The sequence below is a fragment of the Cyprinodon tularosa genome, unplaced genomic scaffold (assembly GCF_016077235.1).
Source record: "Cyprinodon tularosa strain WSP-4 unplaced genomic scaffold, ASM1607723v1 ctg267, whole genome shotgun sequence".
Taxonomy (NCBI): Eukaryota; Metazoa; Chordata; class Actinopteri; order Cyprinodontiformes; family Cyprinodontidae; genus Cyprinodon; species Cyprinodon tularosa.
Genome location: NW_024038971.1, coordinates 1,746,697 through 1,764,128, shown reverse-complemented (window position 1 = coordinate 1,764,128; position 17,432 = coordinate 1,746,697). Strand labels below are relative to the sequence as shown.

At 38.4% G+C, this 17,432-nt stretch overlaps 3 protein-coding genes across 4 annotated transcripts; 2 read left to right on the top strand and 1 right to left on the bottom strand.

Moving 5' to 3' along the window:
* The first annotated feature begins 372 nt into the window (after positions 1-372).
* LOC119786137 (presenilins-associated rhomboid-like protein, mitochondrial) lies at positions 373-8,315 on the top strand. The gene is made up of 10 exons (XM_038289247.1): positions 373-489; positions 1,308-1,494; positions 1,782-1,886; positions 1,974-2,106; positions 2,192-2,287; positions 3,336-3,485; positions 7,206-7,276; positions 7,346-7,447; positions 7,721-7,818; positions 8,027-8,315. The coding sequence occupies exons 1-10, from the start codon at positions 410-412 to the stop codon at positions 8,181-8,183; spliced, it is 1,179 nt and encodes a 392-aa protein (XP_038145175.1). The 5' UTR covers positions 373-409; the 3' UTR covers positions 8,184-8,315.
* A 1,269-nt stretch (positions 8,316-9,584) lies between these two features.
* Positions 9,585-13,318, bottom strand: extl2 (exostosin-like glycosyltransferase 2). The gene is made up of 5 exons (XM_038289324.1): positions 13,244-13,318; positions 11,703-12,151; positions 11,306-11,376; positions 11,063-11,178; positions 9,585-10,337 (listed from the first exon to the last, which is right to left on the bottom strand). Exons 1-5 carry the CDS (start codon positions 13,246-13,248, stop codon positions 9,935-9,937), a joined length of 1,044 nt encoding a protein of 347 aa, XP_038145252.1. The 5' UTR covers positions 13,249-13,318; the 3' UTR covers positions 9,585-9,934.
* Positions 13,231-17,073, top strand: zgc:110366 (uncharacterized protein LOC550476 homolog). 2 transcript variants are annotated; one of them, XM_038289325.1, is made up of 8 exons: positions 13,231-13,531; positions 13,620-13,730; positions 14,597-14,845; positions 14,963-15,064; positions 15,239-15,330; positions 15,696-15,878; positions 15,986-16,045; positions 16,931-17,073. In XM_038289325.1, exons 1-8 carry the CDS (start codon positions 13,462-13,464, stop codon positions 17,024-17,026), a joined length of 963 nt encoding a protein of 320 aa, XP_038145253.1. In that variant the 5' UTR covers positions 13,231-13,461; the 3' UTR covers positions 17,027-17,073. The 2 variants fall into 2 exon arrangements, with proteins under 2 accessions (XP_038145253.1, XP_038145254.1); XM_038289326.1 differs by lacking the exon at positions 13,620-13,730 and having other exon boundaries at positions 13,232-13,531.
* The last annotated feature ends 359 nt before the right edge of the window (positions 17,074-17,432 follow it).

Here is a 17,432-nt window from a genome sequence, read left to right as displayed (position 1 = left end):
GCGTTCATATTCCGATTTCACCGCTAGAGGGTAGTAATGTTGTCTCTGTAAAAGCAAAATCAGTTTAAAGCCAAATAAATTTTAATAACTTGCTTCAAGCAAATATATAATAATAAAATATATCTTAAGCTACGTTTTAGCCCTACAAACTCATGCTGAATATAGAAGAGCTATAATGACATACGTGTTGCTATACTGTCAAGATTGAGACACATCCAGTATTTAAATTGGTGCCACTAATTTTGAGATTGTTTAACCATAAAATTAAATACAGCTCTTTAAAATCCAAATTTATCTATCTCTATCTAAGGAGGTGTTTGCTTTTTTTTTTTTTTACGAGCGTCCGTGAACGCAGCATCAGCTTGAGTCTGACAGTGGGCGGGGCTTCAAGCAGGAGGTCACGACAGTCATGGCGTGCAGAGGGTTTATTATAAAATGGGGCAAAGCAAACCACTTTAGAATACCAAATACGATTTCCAGAAGCTCAAGGTGAGGGGTTAAAAACAGCGCTCAGTTTTCTGAAAAAGAATAACCCTGACAGGAGGCGCGTTTGAGGGTGTCTGGGTTTTCGTATCGTCTGGTAATGTGAAGTTACCTAACCGTTCTGTCTTTGCAAATGAAGCTAACGCTGTTTAGTGTAGGGAAAATAGTGCTGTCATTGTTATTCGTTTGCATTTCGTTACAAATTATGCTGCTAAATGAGCCGAAATACTCAAAAAATAAAGAATATGTGGCCTATACAAACTTGCTAAATTTATAACACGGTTATAACTAAAGGGTCTTCAAATATTTCACATGTAGTAGTTTTATTATTATTAATAATATTATTATTATTATGGCAAATACACAGGAAATATGAATTATTGTTGGAAAGAAAACTCGACGTAACAGCAGCTGCGTAACGAGTGTTTAGGGACTGTCAACAAATAGTCAAATTTAGCTAGAGTCTAAAAATTGCTTTCAAAAGGCTCTGACCTTGTTGCCAAAGTGTAAATATTTATTGCAACCAATATTCAATGTTTTTTTTTTTTTTTTTTTGGTCTGTTTGCTTTGAGGTTTAAGTTAGAAAAAAAGGGGAGGTGGGGGGTCTATTATTTTTGTACGTTTTCACACAATTTCTTCCAGTTGACTTGTTCCCATGAGGAAAGGTTCCCTGCTTGGGGGTTAGGTTCAGAATTATGGGGTGAATGAGTTTAAGAACATGATAAAGGTCTAAAACATTTAAACTATTTAAAAAAAAAAATGGTACCGGTCCATGTCTATCTGCATTAGAGAAATTTTCTCCCTTTTTTTTATTTTCTTGACAGACTCAATCCGTTCCATCAACAGAGATGTGGTTTCCGTTGTGAAGCCAAAAGAACAGAAACCAAAACCGGAAATGTCCCCCAGCAACAAACCAAAGCGCCACCCCCCGAGGCTGGCACGCCGGGACCCCCACCTCGTCCCAAAGTGCAACGGCCGACGCTCTTCAGACCATTGATGTTTACAGTAGGGGTATGCTGAATTTTTCATTAAAGCAAAGATCTCAATATATAGCATAATATGAAAAGAATTAATGTATTTGTTTTAGCTCTTGAAATCCAGCAGCTCTAAACTCTTTTAACACAGGGCACCTACAGAGTACCTATAGTCTTTCCCTAAAGTGGTCGGGGACAATCGGATTTATAATATCAAATTATTAGAATTTGACAGCTTTGCCTTTTTAGTCAGTTTGGTGTAAAATGCTGCTAAGATAATAGTTTGGACACAGGATTGTTGAATGACCTCTGTCTCCATGTCAGTTTGCAGGATGCTCATTTGGTGGAGCAGCCATTCTGCAGTATGAGTCCCTGAAAGCAAGAGTTCAAACTGCAAAAGATGGAGAGGAGCTAGAGAAACTTATGATGGTAAGGATTTATACAAAACTGTTGTAGTAGCTGTTACGTTAACAAATACCCTACAGTGAGTCTGTTTTCCATTACTGTGTTAATAAGGGTTCCCAGGACATGGCATACTGGCATGACTGGTGGAACCAACTGTCCAACTTCCAGCGACAGCTCCTCCTCCTCATGTCCATGGTAGATGACTTCTGGAGCAGCCTTACAGAGGGACAGAGGACTGCTACTGGTAGTTTTAAAAGCTGATCTAGTTTTTAGCATATGCATGTATGCAATTTTTCACGATTCTGTAATTTCTTCTGATTATCTTCTAGGCATTATAGCGATTAATGCTGTAGTTCTGTGTTGCTGGAGGATCCCTGCAATGCAAAGATCTATGATCAAGTACTTCACATCCAACCCAGCATCCAGTGAGTGCGCTTGTTTATGTGGGAAATTGCAAGACATAACGTGAAAACATCTGTTGGTGAAAGTTATTTCCAAGGAGGTTATGTTTTTAGTCGAGTTTGTTTGTGTGTTTGATTTTTTATTTGTCTGTGTACAGGACAGACTTTTAGCTAGCAATGCTTACTAAAAATATTAGAAATTATACACCCTGTTTTTGGGATGTATGACTTTGGTACGCCCTCATTTTCCCCCGGAAACTTCACTGTCCCTACGGTCAGCTTCATTCGCGGTAAAAAGCAAGCTGCATGATTTGGGAATACGGTACAAATTCAAAGTTAAATGTTTCATATTTTCATCATCGTCGTATGAAATTGTTTCCTACAGTTCAATTCATTACCGCATTACTATTCATCTGAAAACAGAAATGTAGTTTAATCAAACCGCAGGCGACCCGGAGATCAGGATTTTACCACTCTATGGTCTTTACTCTGCTGGGCCTCATGGAAGTGTTGTCGTTCAGGCAAAACAATAAAGCTTTTGTCCACTGGGTGGAGCCTAATTGACAAAAACTGAAAGTTTATTGATACTGGTTTAAATTTTGGTGATGATCCACATCATAATCCAGATGCAGGAATTTTTTAAAGGATTATTTAACATTATTTGCCCGAACAAGCAGTTACCCCCCTAAACCAGTGTGGCAGCAGTGACCATTAAAAGCTTCAGCATCAGACACAAAAAACTCTGGAAGTATTATACTAAAGTCAAAAAGACACAGGGAAGGTGAGCCATGGCTTGCTTAAAGTCTCGATCTGCTCAATCAAATAAGAAAGCAGAGTGAATGAATAAGGCGAGAGCAGAATACCAGAGGCTGCAGACACACGCCGTGTCTTATTTACAAAGAAGGTTAAGGAAATTGTTACCAAAGGTGCCCTTAATGACATGGAATAGTTGATTCAAATTTTGTAATGTTTAAGCTATAGGTATAAGTCACAGTATGGGGAAAACTGCATTCTTTGAGTGCTTTTCTAGTTTTTAATGTATCCCTTTTTTTATTTTTCTTCTCCTACCCAGAAACCCGGTGCCTTCCCATGGTTCTGTCTTCCTTCAGCCACTACTCCATTATCCACATGGTGGCCAACATGTACGTCCTGTGGACGTTTTCCTCTGGCATCGTCTCCCTCTTAGGCAAAGAGCAATTTCTTGCGGTCTACCTCTCTGCTGGTAAGTGGACCTAAGAAAATGGCAGCATTATTTCAACATTGTCCAACAATGATATAATTGAGAATATGCCAAGGTCATAAAAAGATAAGTATTCTTTGACAGATAGAGATCATTGGTTTCAGTTGTTTATGATGGAACTGAAGTCAGAGGTTTATGCTGTGTCTACAGTGGAATTATGGCCCTTTACCAGTAACGATTGCTGCTCCACATCATTTAGATTTGAACAGGTCGACTGAAAGCTGCAGCTGTGGCTCTAAGCCCACCTCCAGCTGTCAGTGTTATGGCTGTGGCACTATTTACATTAGTTTGTGACATTAACACATGAAATGAAAATGTGCAAAATTGTAAGATTTTTTTTAATTCAAAATAGAAATAAATGGGTAAAAAACACAAATGTTATTTTTTATTATGCAAGAATCTGTTTGATATTCACGCATTAGAAGAAGGGGGAAAAAATAATGAAATTTAAAAATAATGAAAAAAATAATCAAATTGTTTTTTGAAGTATTAATTATTATTTAATATATGTTTTTATTTTATGTCCATATGCTAAAGACATGTAGCCTGATAAACCAAATGTGAGATTAAATGTGTAATTTAGTCGGGCCCTGATGAATGAGACATCAAAAGATCGTTCATGAGAACAACCCGTTGTCTTTCAAACCATTGCCGTTTCTCAATATGTGTGCTTGTGCGTTCTCATGTGCTCGTGTGCTCGTGAAACGTCATTACCCTCAGCCCTAGTACTGTTCCAATCGCAAGAACAGCAGACCGAGAACAGACAAAGTCCCCAGATGTTGTTCTCGCCCCTCCCTATTTACCGAGTATGCATCAGAGCAGACTTGTCCGTTCTTAAGACTGACAGCTGTCCCAGCATGCACTGCGGCAGCAGCAGCTTTCAATGGAGCGCTCCATTGAAAGTTAAAATTTCTCTTTTCTGTTGCTGTTGTTGTTAAAGCATCACTATATGGTCCATTTACCGATTTAATGCATACCTAAAAAAACAGTTTCCGAAGTTTAGAGGACCTCTGTAACCAGCGGACGTCCGAGGCTAACAGCAGCCAGGGCTAACCGCAGCCCATCTGCAACGGCCCTTTTTCGACATAGCCATGTGTGAAGGGCCGCTGGCTCTGATGGTGATTGTTTTTTTTTGTTTTGTTTGTTTATTTGGCAAAATGTTCATTTGATTTGTGTTTATCTGACTTTGTTAATTATTATTCCCCCCGCTAAATGAAAAAAGTAATAATTTATTATAATCTAGAGACTAATAATAATTGGAGGTGAAGTGCAGCTCTAGAGGAGCCGGGCATGTGGTGACGTCCCGAGTACGCTTCTGTTCCAACTGACCCATATTTATGCTGCGTGCTCCCGTTCTCACCAAGTCCACGCCTTCCTGTGTTCTTCTCAAGAACATACTTGGCGAGGACACGAGTCCGTACTCGTGTTCTAGTGACTTGAGAAAAGGCTTGTGTCTGTGCCTATTGGCCAACGCTCTGACCAATGAGCGCAACTGACTGTGACATAGTAAGCGCAATAGAAAGCTGGTGGGGGAGTGTAAACAAACAGCCTGTCGGTAAAACGGCGGATACGTCCTTCTTAAAAATGAATGAGCGTAGATCCTCTTCCTGCTCACCTTTGAACGAAAACCCCAATTCTAACCCTTTCAAAACTGATTCCAAAGCGGAGTCAAAAATCGCCATCAGAGCCAGCGGTCCTTCAAACACGAATATGCCGAAAGAGGGCCGCTGAAGACAGACTGCCTTTTGCCCTGGCTGCCTTTAGCCTAGGAGGTCCGCTGGTACTTTTATTGAACAACAGCAACAGAAAAGAGAACTTTTAACTTTCAATGGAGCGCTCCATTGAAAGCAGCTGCTACTGCAGTGCATGCTACCGTTCAATAGTTGTTGCCATCTTCCTAGTTGTGCTCCTCCCCCCGCTTTGCATTCAAAACTTCGAAACACATCTCTGCGTTATGATTGGCCCCCCAGTTCTTGGGCCTGGGGCATTGATCGAGGCTAGACCACTCACAGGCAATACTGATTTTGGCCGCTGACGGGTGGGGCTAGTTTACGAGGCTAAAAGACATGAACTTATTTTATCTTTACCCCTTACAAATCAAAACCACACTTGATACTAGAAAATCAGTCCTAATAGTTTGGATGTGGAAGGGGATCTGCAACTGATTTTCATCGTGTTCATGTCCAGGTACCTTGTCCCAGGGCCAGCCACGGCTGCTGGCCCGATGAAAATGCCTGTAAAGCTGGCTGATTGGAGAGGGACAGGCCTTAGAAAAGCCTCTGGAAAAGGAAAAGGGTCATTAGATTTGGTCATGTAACTTCTTTTTTTTTTTTTGACAAACAAAGCAAACTTCTAGAGTTTGCCTTGCACACATTTTTTATATTTTTGTCATCTGTTTTAAGTTTTATTATTCTATCTAATGTGTTGTATTTTTAGACAGACAGTGCAATCTGAAGTCTGGCCACTAGGTGCCACAAAAGTGTAAATATTGCCTTGGAAAATCGAGAGTTTAAAGGAATAGTACACCCAAAACATGATTAGCCTTCATTTTCTACTCACCCCCATGCTGAACAACACTCTGGAGTACTTTTTTGATATCTCAAATGCATCTGGAGATCTGGGAGGTTTCTTGCTGTCTGCTGACATTCAAATAATGGAGGTCAATGGCGCCCGAGGCAGAAAGGTCCATAAAAGTCCACAAAAAACGTGTCAATATTCCTCCATACTGCTCGTCAAATGTATTCCAAGTGTCCTGAGTGGGTAGCATCCAGAATTTACTCGAAACGAAGTCATTTAGAATGTTTTTAGAGCATAAACAGTAGTGTATAGGATTTCCTGAAAGCGCGTTCACGGCGCTACGGAAACCGCGGCAGACCAACCCAGACGAAAGTGCGCATTCACCTCAGCAAAGAACTCATGCTCTTCCTCAACACTGAAGTCCTCAAACATTTTTCTTTCGTTGTTTCTTTCTTTGCACAGGTAAACAGCACATTTCTTCTTCTACGCTTGCATTATTGGCAGAGCAGACGCTGAATGCGCACTTTCATCTGGTTTGGTCTGCCGGCTTCCGTAGCGCCGTGAACGCGCATGCGCGCGCTTTTAGGAAATCCTATACACTACTGTTTATGCTCTAAAAACATTCTAAATGACTCCGTTTCGAGTAAATTCTGGATGCTACCCACTCAGGACACTTGGAATACATTGGACGAGCAGTATGGAGGAATATTGACACGTTTTTTTGTGGACTTTTATGGACCTTTCTGTCTCGGGCACCATAGACCTCCATTATTTGAATGTCAGCAGACAGCAAGAAGCCTCCCAGATGCATTTGAGATATCAAAAAAGTACTCCAGAGTGTTGTTCAGCATGGGGGTGAGTAGAAAATGAAGGCTAATCATGTTTTGGGTGTACTATTCCTTTAAAATGTGACAATGTCAAGGGAGAAAATAGTATACATCATGAATGGGATTACAATTTAGATTTTTTTTTTTTTTTTTTTTTTTACTTCAGATTTTAAGAGCCTTCAGTTCATCCATTTTCAACTTTTTTTTTCACCAGCATCATTAATTTGATTTAAAAAAAAAAAGTGTTTGTTTTCAGTTTGTTTTCATTTCCATTCAAGACAGGTGGGTTTCCTACAAAGTATTTAATAAAGATGAGTAGGGCTTCATATTTAAATTCTGTTGGTTTTTTGGGTTTTAGGTGTGATTTCCACTATGGTCAGTTATGTTTGTAAAACAGCCACTGGACGATTCTATCCATCGTTAGGGGCGGTAAGTTTTAATTATCAATATTTCATTGAATGATAAAAACATTGTAATCAGTGACTGTTTTCTTTACAGTCAGGTGCTGTCATGGCAGTACTTGCTGCAGTCTGTACAAAAGTACCAGAGGCCAAGCTAGGCATCATCTTCCTTCCTATGGTCACGTTCACGGCCGGACATGTACGTGTTTCACAGTTTTTATAGGCATCCAAGTCTCTGAATGTTTAGATCCTGTGGTTGTTTGCTTTTTCTTACATTAAATGTGTTCTCGTTCCTGTATTGTGTTTTTTGCTGCAGGCAAAAGATGTAAATCTGTGCATGAGCAAAGCAAACAAGTGTATGAATGTGTGAATGTGTAAGTATGCATGACTGAATGCACGGCAGAGAGATTGTTGTTTTGCTGCATTCAAGTACATCGGTTTTAATTAAAACCTCCTGTTTATTTGTCTTCAGGCTCTCAAAGCACTTGTTGCCATAGATACAGCAGGACTGATGTTGGGATGGCGGCTGTTTGATCACGCTGCTCACCTAGGTGGAGCTCTTTTTGGAGTGTAAGTCTCAGATTTTTTATTTTATAACTTGGATATATGCCCAGATTAAATGACTAAAACCCAACTTCTATTGCTGTGAGCATTTAAAAAAGCTTATTCAATAGTTTTAATCTGGCGATTTTTATAAAAAAATTTTTTTTGAGGTTTGCAAATGTCATTTAAAATGAGTAGTCTCCTGCAATCTCAGGCTAACTGTTTTGTCTTACAGCTGGTATGTGGCATACGGTCACAAATTAATCTGGAGGAGGAGGGAGCCTCTCGTGAAGCTGTGGCATAATCTCCGCTCTCCAGGTGGGAGGGGATCAACGCCTGGTGGTAGTTCAGGGGTCCGAGGTGGTGGAGGCCCTGGAGGACCAGGACACTAGTAATACTACCTGAAGATGCCTAAAGTCCTTTAGAGACAGAATTTCTCCTAACTCGGAAAAGACTTGGATGTTTTTAATCTGTTGGGAGTGGGCTGTTATTTTTAATGAATAAATACATGAACATTTATGAGACCACGTTGTCATTTTGGATTCTTCCCTCCCATTCTGTGGTGTTTTATTTTCACTTTTTGACTCCATCACAACATACAAATAGTAACCTAGTTCTTTTTATAATTTTGTTGTCCGTCCAAGGAAACTGACATTAAAGCTGTACATTGTTGAGTTTTTAAAGTTAGATAAATCATACTTAGGACAGAAAATGTATCATTAAACATTGCTCTGTTGAGCTGTGATGCCAGCAGAAACTCTTGAGGAAGCTAAAGATTTCAGTATAACAAGATAATTTGTTATACTAAAGTGGAAACCTAAAAGTTACTCAGCAATCAAATATGGCTTTGGGGGAGGGGGTCTGGCTTACTCAACATAGCAGGGTTCAAGTCTCAGTTTGTTAACCATTGCTGGAGGTCATAGCTCTCCTTACACCACTTCCTGTCAGCATACTGTCAAATCAAAGCTGTTGCCAAATAAGGGCTTGATTGTTGTAATGCCAGAGATTTTATCATTGACAGGTTCATTTCAACATGCCATTCTTTATTTTAATGTTAAGTTTATTTTCCATTCTGACATTACTTTAATTTTGAAAAGACACTCCTGTTGTTCTGTATCAGAAAAAAACAGAATGGATGGAATTTTTTATCTTAATCTACCATGGCTAGGGGCTTAACTTTCTTTGTTTAAAAGATATTATGCATCACTTTTGACCAAAGCATTTGTGATACCAATTAAACAAGTGATTCCTTTATTTATTACCATTTAAATTGTTTTACAAACCATCCTTGAGGACCAAATCCTTAAATTGGAACATTTAGGTGTTAAAAGAAAGCTCTGCATTTACACATGAAGCTTTCTTTTCTCCGGTTTTTTCCTAAAAAGGATCACATCATTACATCATACACGTTTGCAGATGAGGAGGCATCCATGGTTCCAGCCTTATCAAAAAATTACATTTTGTTCTTACCTGAAGGACACCGCTCTCATTCCATTTGCAATCTTTGCCATTTACAGAATGAAGAATGTAACTGTATATCAGGACAGAGGAACTGTCCTGATTAGATAAACTATTTGGGAAAAAACTAGTTCCGACACACAATAGGCAGGTAATACCAGGGTGTAATAAACTCACACATTAATTATAATTATCCTAACAGGTAACTTCAGATTAAATCCCAGCAATTTGAATTGCATTATTTGAACCCAGAATGTTTCTTCCGATCTTGACCCCAACTCATGTTTTCAAACTGCATTTCTATATGTATATTTAAAAATCAGTCATTACTCATGTTTAAGGAAAAAAACATCTTTTATTTCATTCACATTCTACAATAATAAATGGTAATACAAATGATTGTCATAGCATGCATGGATTTTTTCCAATATTGTGACGCTATCAATAATTCAGTCAGATTTCTAAACCTACTGTGACTGCTATTTTCGATTTATTGCAATCCACCAAGTTACTTTATCAAAGATGGATTTTTTTTCATCAGTGTCCTGCTATGAGAGCTACCTTCAGGTCACATAGCCCTCGAGGCATCAGCTGATTGGCATGTGAAGTAGTACCAACTAAACAAGCCCACCAACCTAATGAGTGTCATCTCTTATCTTAACCCTTAAACACAGATATTAACTTCTCATCCTTTGCTCTTGTGATTGGCGTAGCTTGGGAAACCTAACTGGGAGACCATGAGATTGGAGTAACAGAGCGGCATGAAGCCATAAATCTTTGTCAACCGGTTGAGACAGTAGGACCTCTGGAGAAAATGCTCAGGACGATGCCACAGTCCCTGGAATCCACTGCTGGCATCTTTTTCAAGGTTGCGAAGGTCAACAGGCTTGACAAAGATCCCAGAAGGTCTTTGGATTGCACCTGACTTGGAGTGTTTTCGTAAATCTAGAGCGACAGCAAAATTCACAGCGATATCATCACAGTTTTGGGTTTCATCAACTAAGGAGTGGACTTCTTTAGGCTGATCCTGAAACAGTTGTAGGTAGCGCCGATGAAAGAAGGCTGCACTGATTAAAACCATGGAGTACCTGCAAGAGAAATAGAATGGAAAAAAAAAGAGCACTCAAACAAGAAGTCAATAACAAGAGGATAAACTTAAAAGGTATAGTGGAGGATTTTCACAAAATTTTTAAAAAACCCACCCCCCCCCAACTTAAAAAAAAAGATGCACAACCCTGTACCCGCTCCTGAGAGGGAACGCTTATATGCAGAGAAATAACTGCCTGCCGAGAATTACCTCCCCTCTCACAAACTTATGAGAAAACAGATTGAAATATCAATGAAAAGGGAACTTTTAAACATATTCTTAATATTCTCATATTTCTTATGTATGGATGCCCTAAAATTGAACAGATAAATGCAAAGAAATTCCTGGCTAAGGAGAATTGACCCCGGTCACAGGAGCATGCATCAACCTAAACTCTCGCACACATTGATGAGAAAGCGGATTGAAATATAAATGAAAAAGCGAATCCATGCATAATATGAAGACATTGATAAGTTTAAAAGTTCCCTTTTTGTTTATATTTCAAACTGTTTTCTAATCAGTGTGGGGGGTGGAAGTGATTTTCAGCAGCCAGGTATTTGTCAGCAAAGAGTTAGGTGAAAATGGGAGCGAGCACGTAGGAAGGCCTTACTTTAAAACATATCATCAGATTGGTTGACAATTAAGAGGGCCACTTATTTTGATGATCCAGCCAGAAAAAAAGAACATCCTCCACTACACCTTAAAGAAAATGTGAGAAGATATTACATGTCGCCTCCAGCCACTTCTGGATTCTGCAACTCAAAGCTGCCATAACTGTAAACACCTGCAGCCGTTGAGACGTGTTTCCGTGGGACAAATCCAACTATTTGGTCTGGAAATTGCTATTTAAAAAAAAAAGGAAATACTAAAAACATGGCCAACATCATGCAGCTGATTTACCAAACCATGCCAATTTGAGTCAAACAGACACTTTCATTTCAAATATATAACATGGAAATGAAACTTTACCTTCCAGACAGAAAAAGCAAAAGTGAGGTCAGGAACACTGAGGAGAGTGTCATCATCCAGCATTAGGACAGCTAAATGGTTGAAAAAGACAAATCATCATGGATTTAAGGAGGGAAAAAAAAAACTGAATAAAAAAACAATAAAAACTGTTGACATATAATGTCAAGTCAAAGTCTACCAATCAGTCTTTTCCTTACGCACAATGATTTCCATTTTTTTTCCTTCCAGGTCTCTAATTTTGAACAGTTCAATTTTATACAAAGAGAAACCATTTAGCTTTAATACATACATTTAGAAAGTATTAATAATAAGAGATTACAAAAATATACTCATTGATGTATGTAAACGTACGTCCCTAAGCTCCATCTTTTGCTGTTGGTTGTTAAATAAGACTAACCATTAGTGGCAATCTCAGGGAAGAGCTGGAGTCTGTTTCTCATTTGGTTGCTCGCCTGTTCTTTGAAGATAACCTGAACTGGATGAGGACCCAAGGATTCCCACAGCTTTGCAGGTGTCTGCTGTCCAATGTTGTTCCAAACAATGATGATCAGCTGCAGATGAGGCACCGCCTGATAATGGTTTAAAAGCTTGAGTAAAATATCTGTGCGGTTGTAGGTTTGGATGATGATGGTAAACTTCTCCTCCTTTAAAGTGTCTGTAAGTGAACTCTGAGCGGGATTCTCCTTTTGTGGCGCTGCCCTGCGCAGGACTCCCAGGACCCCAACAGCACCTCCATGGTCTTCGGCAGGAGGCAGCAGAGCTGTCAAGGCCGCTCCCACCAAGAGGATCAGCAGGAGTGGGAAAATGATAAACTTTCGACGAACCCCGAAGCAGCAACGGAGAAGCCTGCAAAGAAAAGGAGAATGAAGCTGAAAGGTTTCAGGATTAAGATAATCTGATTGTAAATGGCTGCAGATATTATATAAAAAAAAAAAGAAAACTTAGTTAAATATACATTGTTTTATCTTCAAAAAACGCTTTATTGCAAAATGCACGTATTAGAAATGTACATAGACCAGTTTAAAAAAACAAACAGTAGACATAAATAAATACTGAAACATAAACTTAGGAATAAACATTCTAGGGCTGAAACAATTAATCGGATGAATCGGGATTAATCAATTATTGAAATAATCATGAACTAATTATGTAATCGATGAATCATTAAACGGAGTATGGAGACTGTAAAACAGGCCTTTAGCTGATTAACCAACCCACTTGGGGCAAATCAGGCTGCAGTGTGAACGTAGCCTAAATGTCTTCATTGAAATCAGAGATAAATAACTACTTAAATAATAAGTAATCCATTTAATAAAATTTTAATGTATGCAGAAAAATTATTGATAAAAGTAGATAAGGAATGACAATGATTAAGATGTTCGCCCCAGAGCTCAAACTTGAAAGAATTTTAATTGAGACCGCATAGATGTTTAAATATATGCATCTATTCGTATTTATATTTCTTGTATTTCTATTGTCTACTATAAAGACTGTAGGAAAGTATAGTTAGTTTTTATTAAAAAAAAAACATGGATGTTGTGGTTGTTCCTGTTGGAACAGTGTAGATTGAGGCGCCTATGTGCTTTGGGCCCCCCCTCAGTGTACAGTGGTTATTGCCTGGCCACCTTTATTAACATTTTCTGGCTATTTATAAAAAAATGTATTCAGAAAACGTTATTTTCAGAAATACTCCAGAATATTTTCGAAACGTAATTCTAGCGTCACTGATAACATATTCAAACCAGTGATAGATTCGAGAAGCGTATTGTTTTATAAAAGGTCCAAAATCTCAGCCACGAACTGAAGCTTTGACCAAAATGCTTCTTTCCGTTCAGCTCCCTGTGTTCATATTTTATAACAGCGGCGTCTTCACTCATGTTAAACCGTTATTTAGTCATTACTCCCCACAGACATGTACCTATCTATCATGAGACTCACCTCATCTCGTTTTCATAGTTTAGTTTGTTTTACTGAGCCGCCATATTGGATGCGTAGCTATGACGCAACCATCTGATCCGATAAATGGGGTAGAAAACGTAAAATAATAAATAAAAAAAGGGAGGAGATGACCTTCTTTTAACAGCTGAAACAGACTAGATACAATAAGTAACTTTTAACAGCTAAGGTTATTTTTTTCTCAAGAGAAAACAAAGAATATGAAAGAGAAAAGGAGTCCAGAGGTGAATCTATTTTGGATGGTTCACTCCAAACCCGAGCAAAACTTTGGTGAGTTTACGATTTCGTATATTAAATAAACGGAGCCCTTCCAGTGTGAATCGGGTGGGCCTATTACTTCTCTCATCTGTTAACGTAGAATGGTTAAAGACTAACTTTTCTAAACCAAGAATGTATTTATTGCCACCAACCCTGAGCTGTCCCACAGTCCAGTTGTCTAACGGAGTGGAAATCCCAATACTTGGATTAGGTGCGTATGAGTTTACATTTAGGACATGATCATTGAGGTTTCAGTCACTATTAACATATGCATTATTTACAAACAGATGTTTAAAGAAGAATGCATGTTGTTTACAGCTGAGGTCCATTACAGCCTTGCACCAGAATTGATATTGTATCAAAATACAATAAATGTAGGGTTAGGTAATGTAATGTGGTAGTTTTTATTAGACTTAATCTAACAGTTTGTGGGTTTTTAGATGTGAGATTTTTCAAATAAACTGTATTTTCACTACAAAACTGTTTTCCTAAAAAATTATTTCCTCTTAACTAGTATCTCTGAGCAAGACATTTCTAATGTGTGAGATCAATAACATTCAATTACTATAATAATAGAGATTATAGAGGAAGGCTGATATATTTAGGTTTTGATATTTTATTACGTTTTTTTTTTCTAATATCGGACCTATATCCGATATCTATAGTGTAATGGGCGTTTGAATCTGTCAGCCATTGTAAATATCAGTAACGGATCGGGACATCACTGGTCTCAAGAAACATTCAAAGTATGATGAATACTTTAACAGTTGCATTTCAAGCTACTTTATTCTCACCGTGTGTTTTTTTCTCTCACCTTAAAAACGTATTTAGACTGTTAGCTGTCAAACAATAGATGTTTTTCTGCCAAACTTGGATAAGCTGCCCTTTTTTGCTATTGTGTGTCATTATCAAAACTACACCTTAAAATATTTTAAATAGAAAGTCTTTAAATTATTGATTGACTACTTAGAATTTTATCCGCTATTTACTTTTTTGATGAAAAACAAAGAACAATAGTCCACACTAAATCAAAGAAATCTTCTTTTAAGATAAGATTCCTATTTGCTCATCTGTCAGGTACATCTCATGATGGTGGATACTCCCATGATGCCATTGTGTATGCTCTCACTGACTGTGGCATTCGCCACCTGGACACAGCAAAGCGCTACGGCTGTGAGGAGAAGCTCGGTGACGCCATCAAAGAGAGTGGGCTCCCTCGGAGTGATCTATGGCTCACCAATAAACTCTGGCCTGGGGACTATGGCTACAAAGCCGCACAACAAGCATGCATGGATTCCTGCCGGGCAATGGGAGTGGAATATTTTGGTATGAGGTGCAACTAATAAAGCTATGGGAAGAGAGAGCTTTTGTAAAACAAATTTTCTAATTAAAGTGTCTTTACATTTTTATCATTTACCTTTAAAAGGTGTCCATGTTTTTCAGATCTGTACCTGATGCACTGGCCTGAATCATTAAAACCTGGTTGTCCTAACAGAGAGATGAGAGCTGAGACGTGGAGGGCTCTAGAGGACCTTTATAAAAGAGGTAAAAACGATTCACTGACTCCACTTCTTTTTTCAGCTAGCTCTCCATCTTCCCCATAACAAACTTTTGTGCTCTCTTTTGTCTTCAGGAATTTTCTCTGTGCTACAGCCAGTACACAACCCAGATTGCTCCCTATAATATTAATACTGCCTAAACTGGAGTTTTTCATTGCAGGGGTTTGCCGTGCTATTGGGGTGAGCAATTTTTTGGTCCATCACCTGGAACAGTTGAAAGAAGACTGTAGTGTGGTGCCCCACGTTAACCAGGTCATTCTCCCATACTTTCAGTTATTTTATTCTTTAATAATGACAGTCCACGCCAAAGCTCAGAAGTTGATCCTAGACCTAAATATAATCCTGAAAGGCCTCTTACAGAACAGTTTACACAATGTTTGAATTTCTGCTTTATAAATTGCTGTGATCCGAGAGCTCTATTGCTAAAAAAAATGATAATGGAGATTCTTTTCTTTTTCTTGCCCTTAAACAAATTTTTCTGAGAAATAAACAGAAATGAACAACTACTGCTTTTACATTTCAGGCTTAGTGAAGTATTAAAATGATGACTCCCCAATTGAATGTTTTTTACACGGATGCTTTAAAACACTGTTGTGTTTATTAACTGACTTTATCAGGTGGAGTATCATCCTTACCAGCAGCCCAAGGGTCTAATGGAATATTGTCGAAGCGGTGGGATAGTGTTTGAAGGCTACAGTCCCCTGGCTAAGGGTCAAGTGCTCAATAATCCTGTTGTACAGCAAATTGCAAAAAAGCATGGAAGAACGGCTGCTCAGATCTGCATTCGCTGGAGTATTCAGGTGTCTAATTTGTTTTATGGCTACTACATTTAGTGAGGTTTTTTTTAAAATATGTTTTTAACCACTTATTTTCTGTTTTACTCTTACTCTTACTGTTTTACTCTTAGAATGGAGTTGTCACTATACCAAAGTCCACCAAAAAGAACAGGATACAGGAAAACTGTCAAGTGAGTTTTAGGCCTGTTGTTTTTTTCCAGCCTTATTCATGTCCATTCAGAGTGGCAACATATCTGATGGATTGCTTTTAATGGGCTTTAAATTCATTTAATCTAAACTGTTCATGCTCAGTGCAATAGTTTATTGATATTGTGTGAATTTACAACATATGTAATTTCAGTGCACTTTACACTCACTTTAGAGTAACTACAAACAAATCATGCAGGCCTGTTTCTTTAGTTTATTATAAACGTTCTGTTGAAGCATAATGGATAACTTATTTTCTGACTAATTTATTCATTTTCATAGAACTTTTATTACCTTTGTCAGATTCGAGTTATTTTTGTGACCATTGTGCATTTTTCTTTCACTAAACGAGAGAAAGAGAAAAGAGAGAAAATAAAACAAAACAGCAAAAATAGACAACACCTGCACGTTTTTGGGGCCTACAACGTGGGAGGAGGCAAACACGTTCATCCAGTAACATTCACACAATCCCACCCTTGCAACATTATGGACATATACACCAACACTTGACAGAGAAGCGCACAGGAGGACACTAGACATATTCTTACACTCCTCATACAAATATTATGTTCTGCATCTTGGGGCCAATCCCCCTAAGGGGAACAGACCTAGGAGGAGATCCTCAGACCCCCAAGTGTGTAAAGGGGGCAGGCAGCTCTAAAGAAAAGGGAGCTCCTCCAAAGGAAGAAAAGCATGCGTATGTGTATGGTTCTCTCACACCTCACATGACTCATTCCCCCATCATGAGGTTTGACCGAGTCAGGTGTACACCTTTTTTGCACAAGTATGCAATTACATGGTTTTAACCAAAGGCAACTAGTAGGGGCCTCACTTTACCAACTAGTCATTTAACTCTTTTTCTCTTACAGGTATTCGGCTTCCAGCTGGACGAGGAAGACATGGCTACTTTAGGAGGCCTACAAGATGGACGGCACGTAACTTGGGATCCTACAGATGTGGATTAAAGATTCATGAGAAAACAAATAGATTATAAAAATACTTTTTGAAATGATGGATGAGGAAGGTTTTGCTTTTAAAATGAACCATGTAACATGCACCTTTCCTTGTTTAAAACTTTTAAAGTCCCTTCCAGTAGCAACTTTTTCTGTTCAAACCACCTGTCAACTCCATATGAAGTCAAACTTAATTCAACTTTTATTTTATCTTTACATTTTACTGTTAAGTATATAGTTCTTAGCTGATTAACTTAAACAATTATTGCAGTAATTCCACAGTTGAATAGGTCTTAAAGTATCCATATAATACCCATTAATTTAATAACCAATTTGATATTTTGGACGATTAACCAGATCTTTTGTCTGCAATTATAACAGTGGTTTTATATTTTTGCAGAAATTAATTGAAAATATA

Coding starts and splice junctions, on each gene's coding strand:
- extl2 (XM_038289324.1), bottom strand. Junction 11,179..11,305: donor TTGCTTTTTCTGTCTGGAAG/GTAAAGTTTCAT, acceptor TTTTTTAAATAG/CAATTTCCAGACCAAATAGT. Junction 10,338..11,062: donor GAAGTGGCTGGAGGCGACAT/GTAATATCTTCT, acceptor TTTCTCTTGCAG/GTACTCCATGGTTTTAATCA.
- LOC119786137 (XM_038289247.1), top strand. CDS start 410: ATGGCGTGCAGAGGGTTTATTATAAAATGGGGCAAAGCAAACCACTTT. Junction 1,495..1,781: donor CATTGATGTTTACAGTAGGG/GTATGCTGAATT, acceptor TCTCCATGTCAG/TTTGCAGGATGCTCATTTGG. Junction 1,887..1,973: donor AGCTAGAGAAACTTATGATG/GTAAGGATTTAT, acceptor TGTGTTAATAAG/GGTTCCCAGGACATGGCATA.
- zgc:110366 (XM_038289325.1), top strand. CDS start 13,462: ATGAAAGAGAAAAGGAGTCCAGAGGTGAATCTATTTTGGATGGTTCAC. Junction 14,846..14,962: donor AATGGGAGTGGAATATTTTG/GTATGAGGTGCA, acceptor CATGTTTTTCAG/ATCTGTACCTGATGCACTGG. Junction 15,065..15,238: donor AGAGGACCTTTATAAAAGAG/GTAAAAACGATT, acceptor TTTTCATTGCAG/GGGTTTGCCGTGCTATTGGG.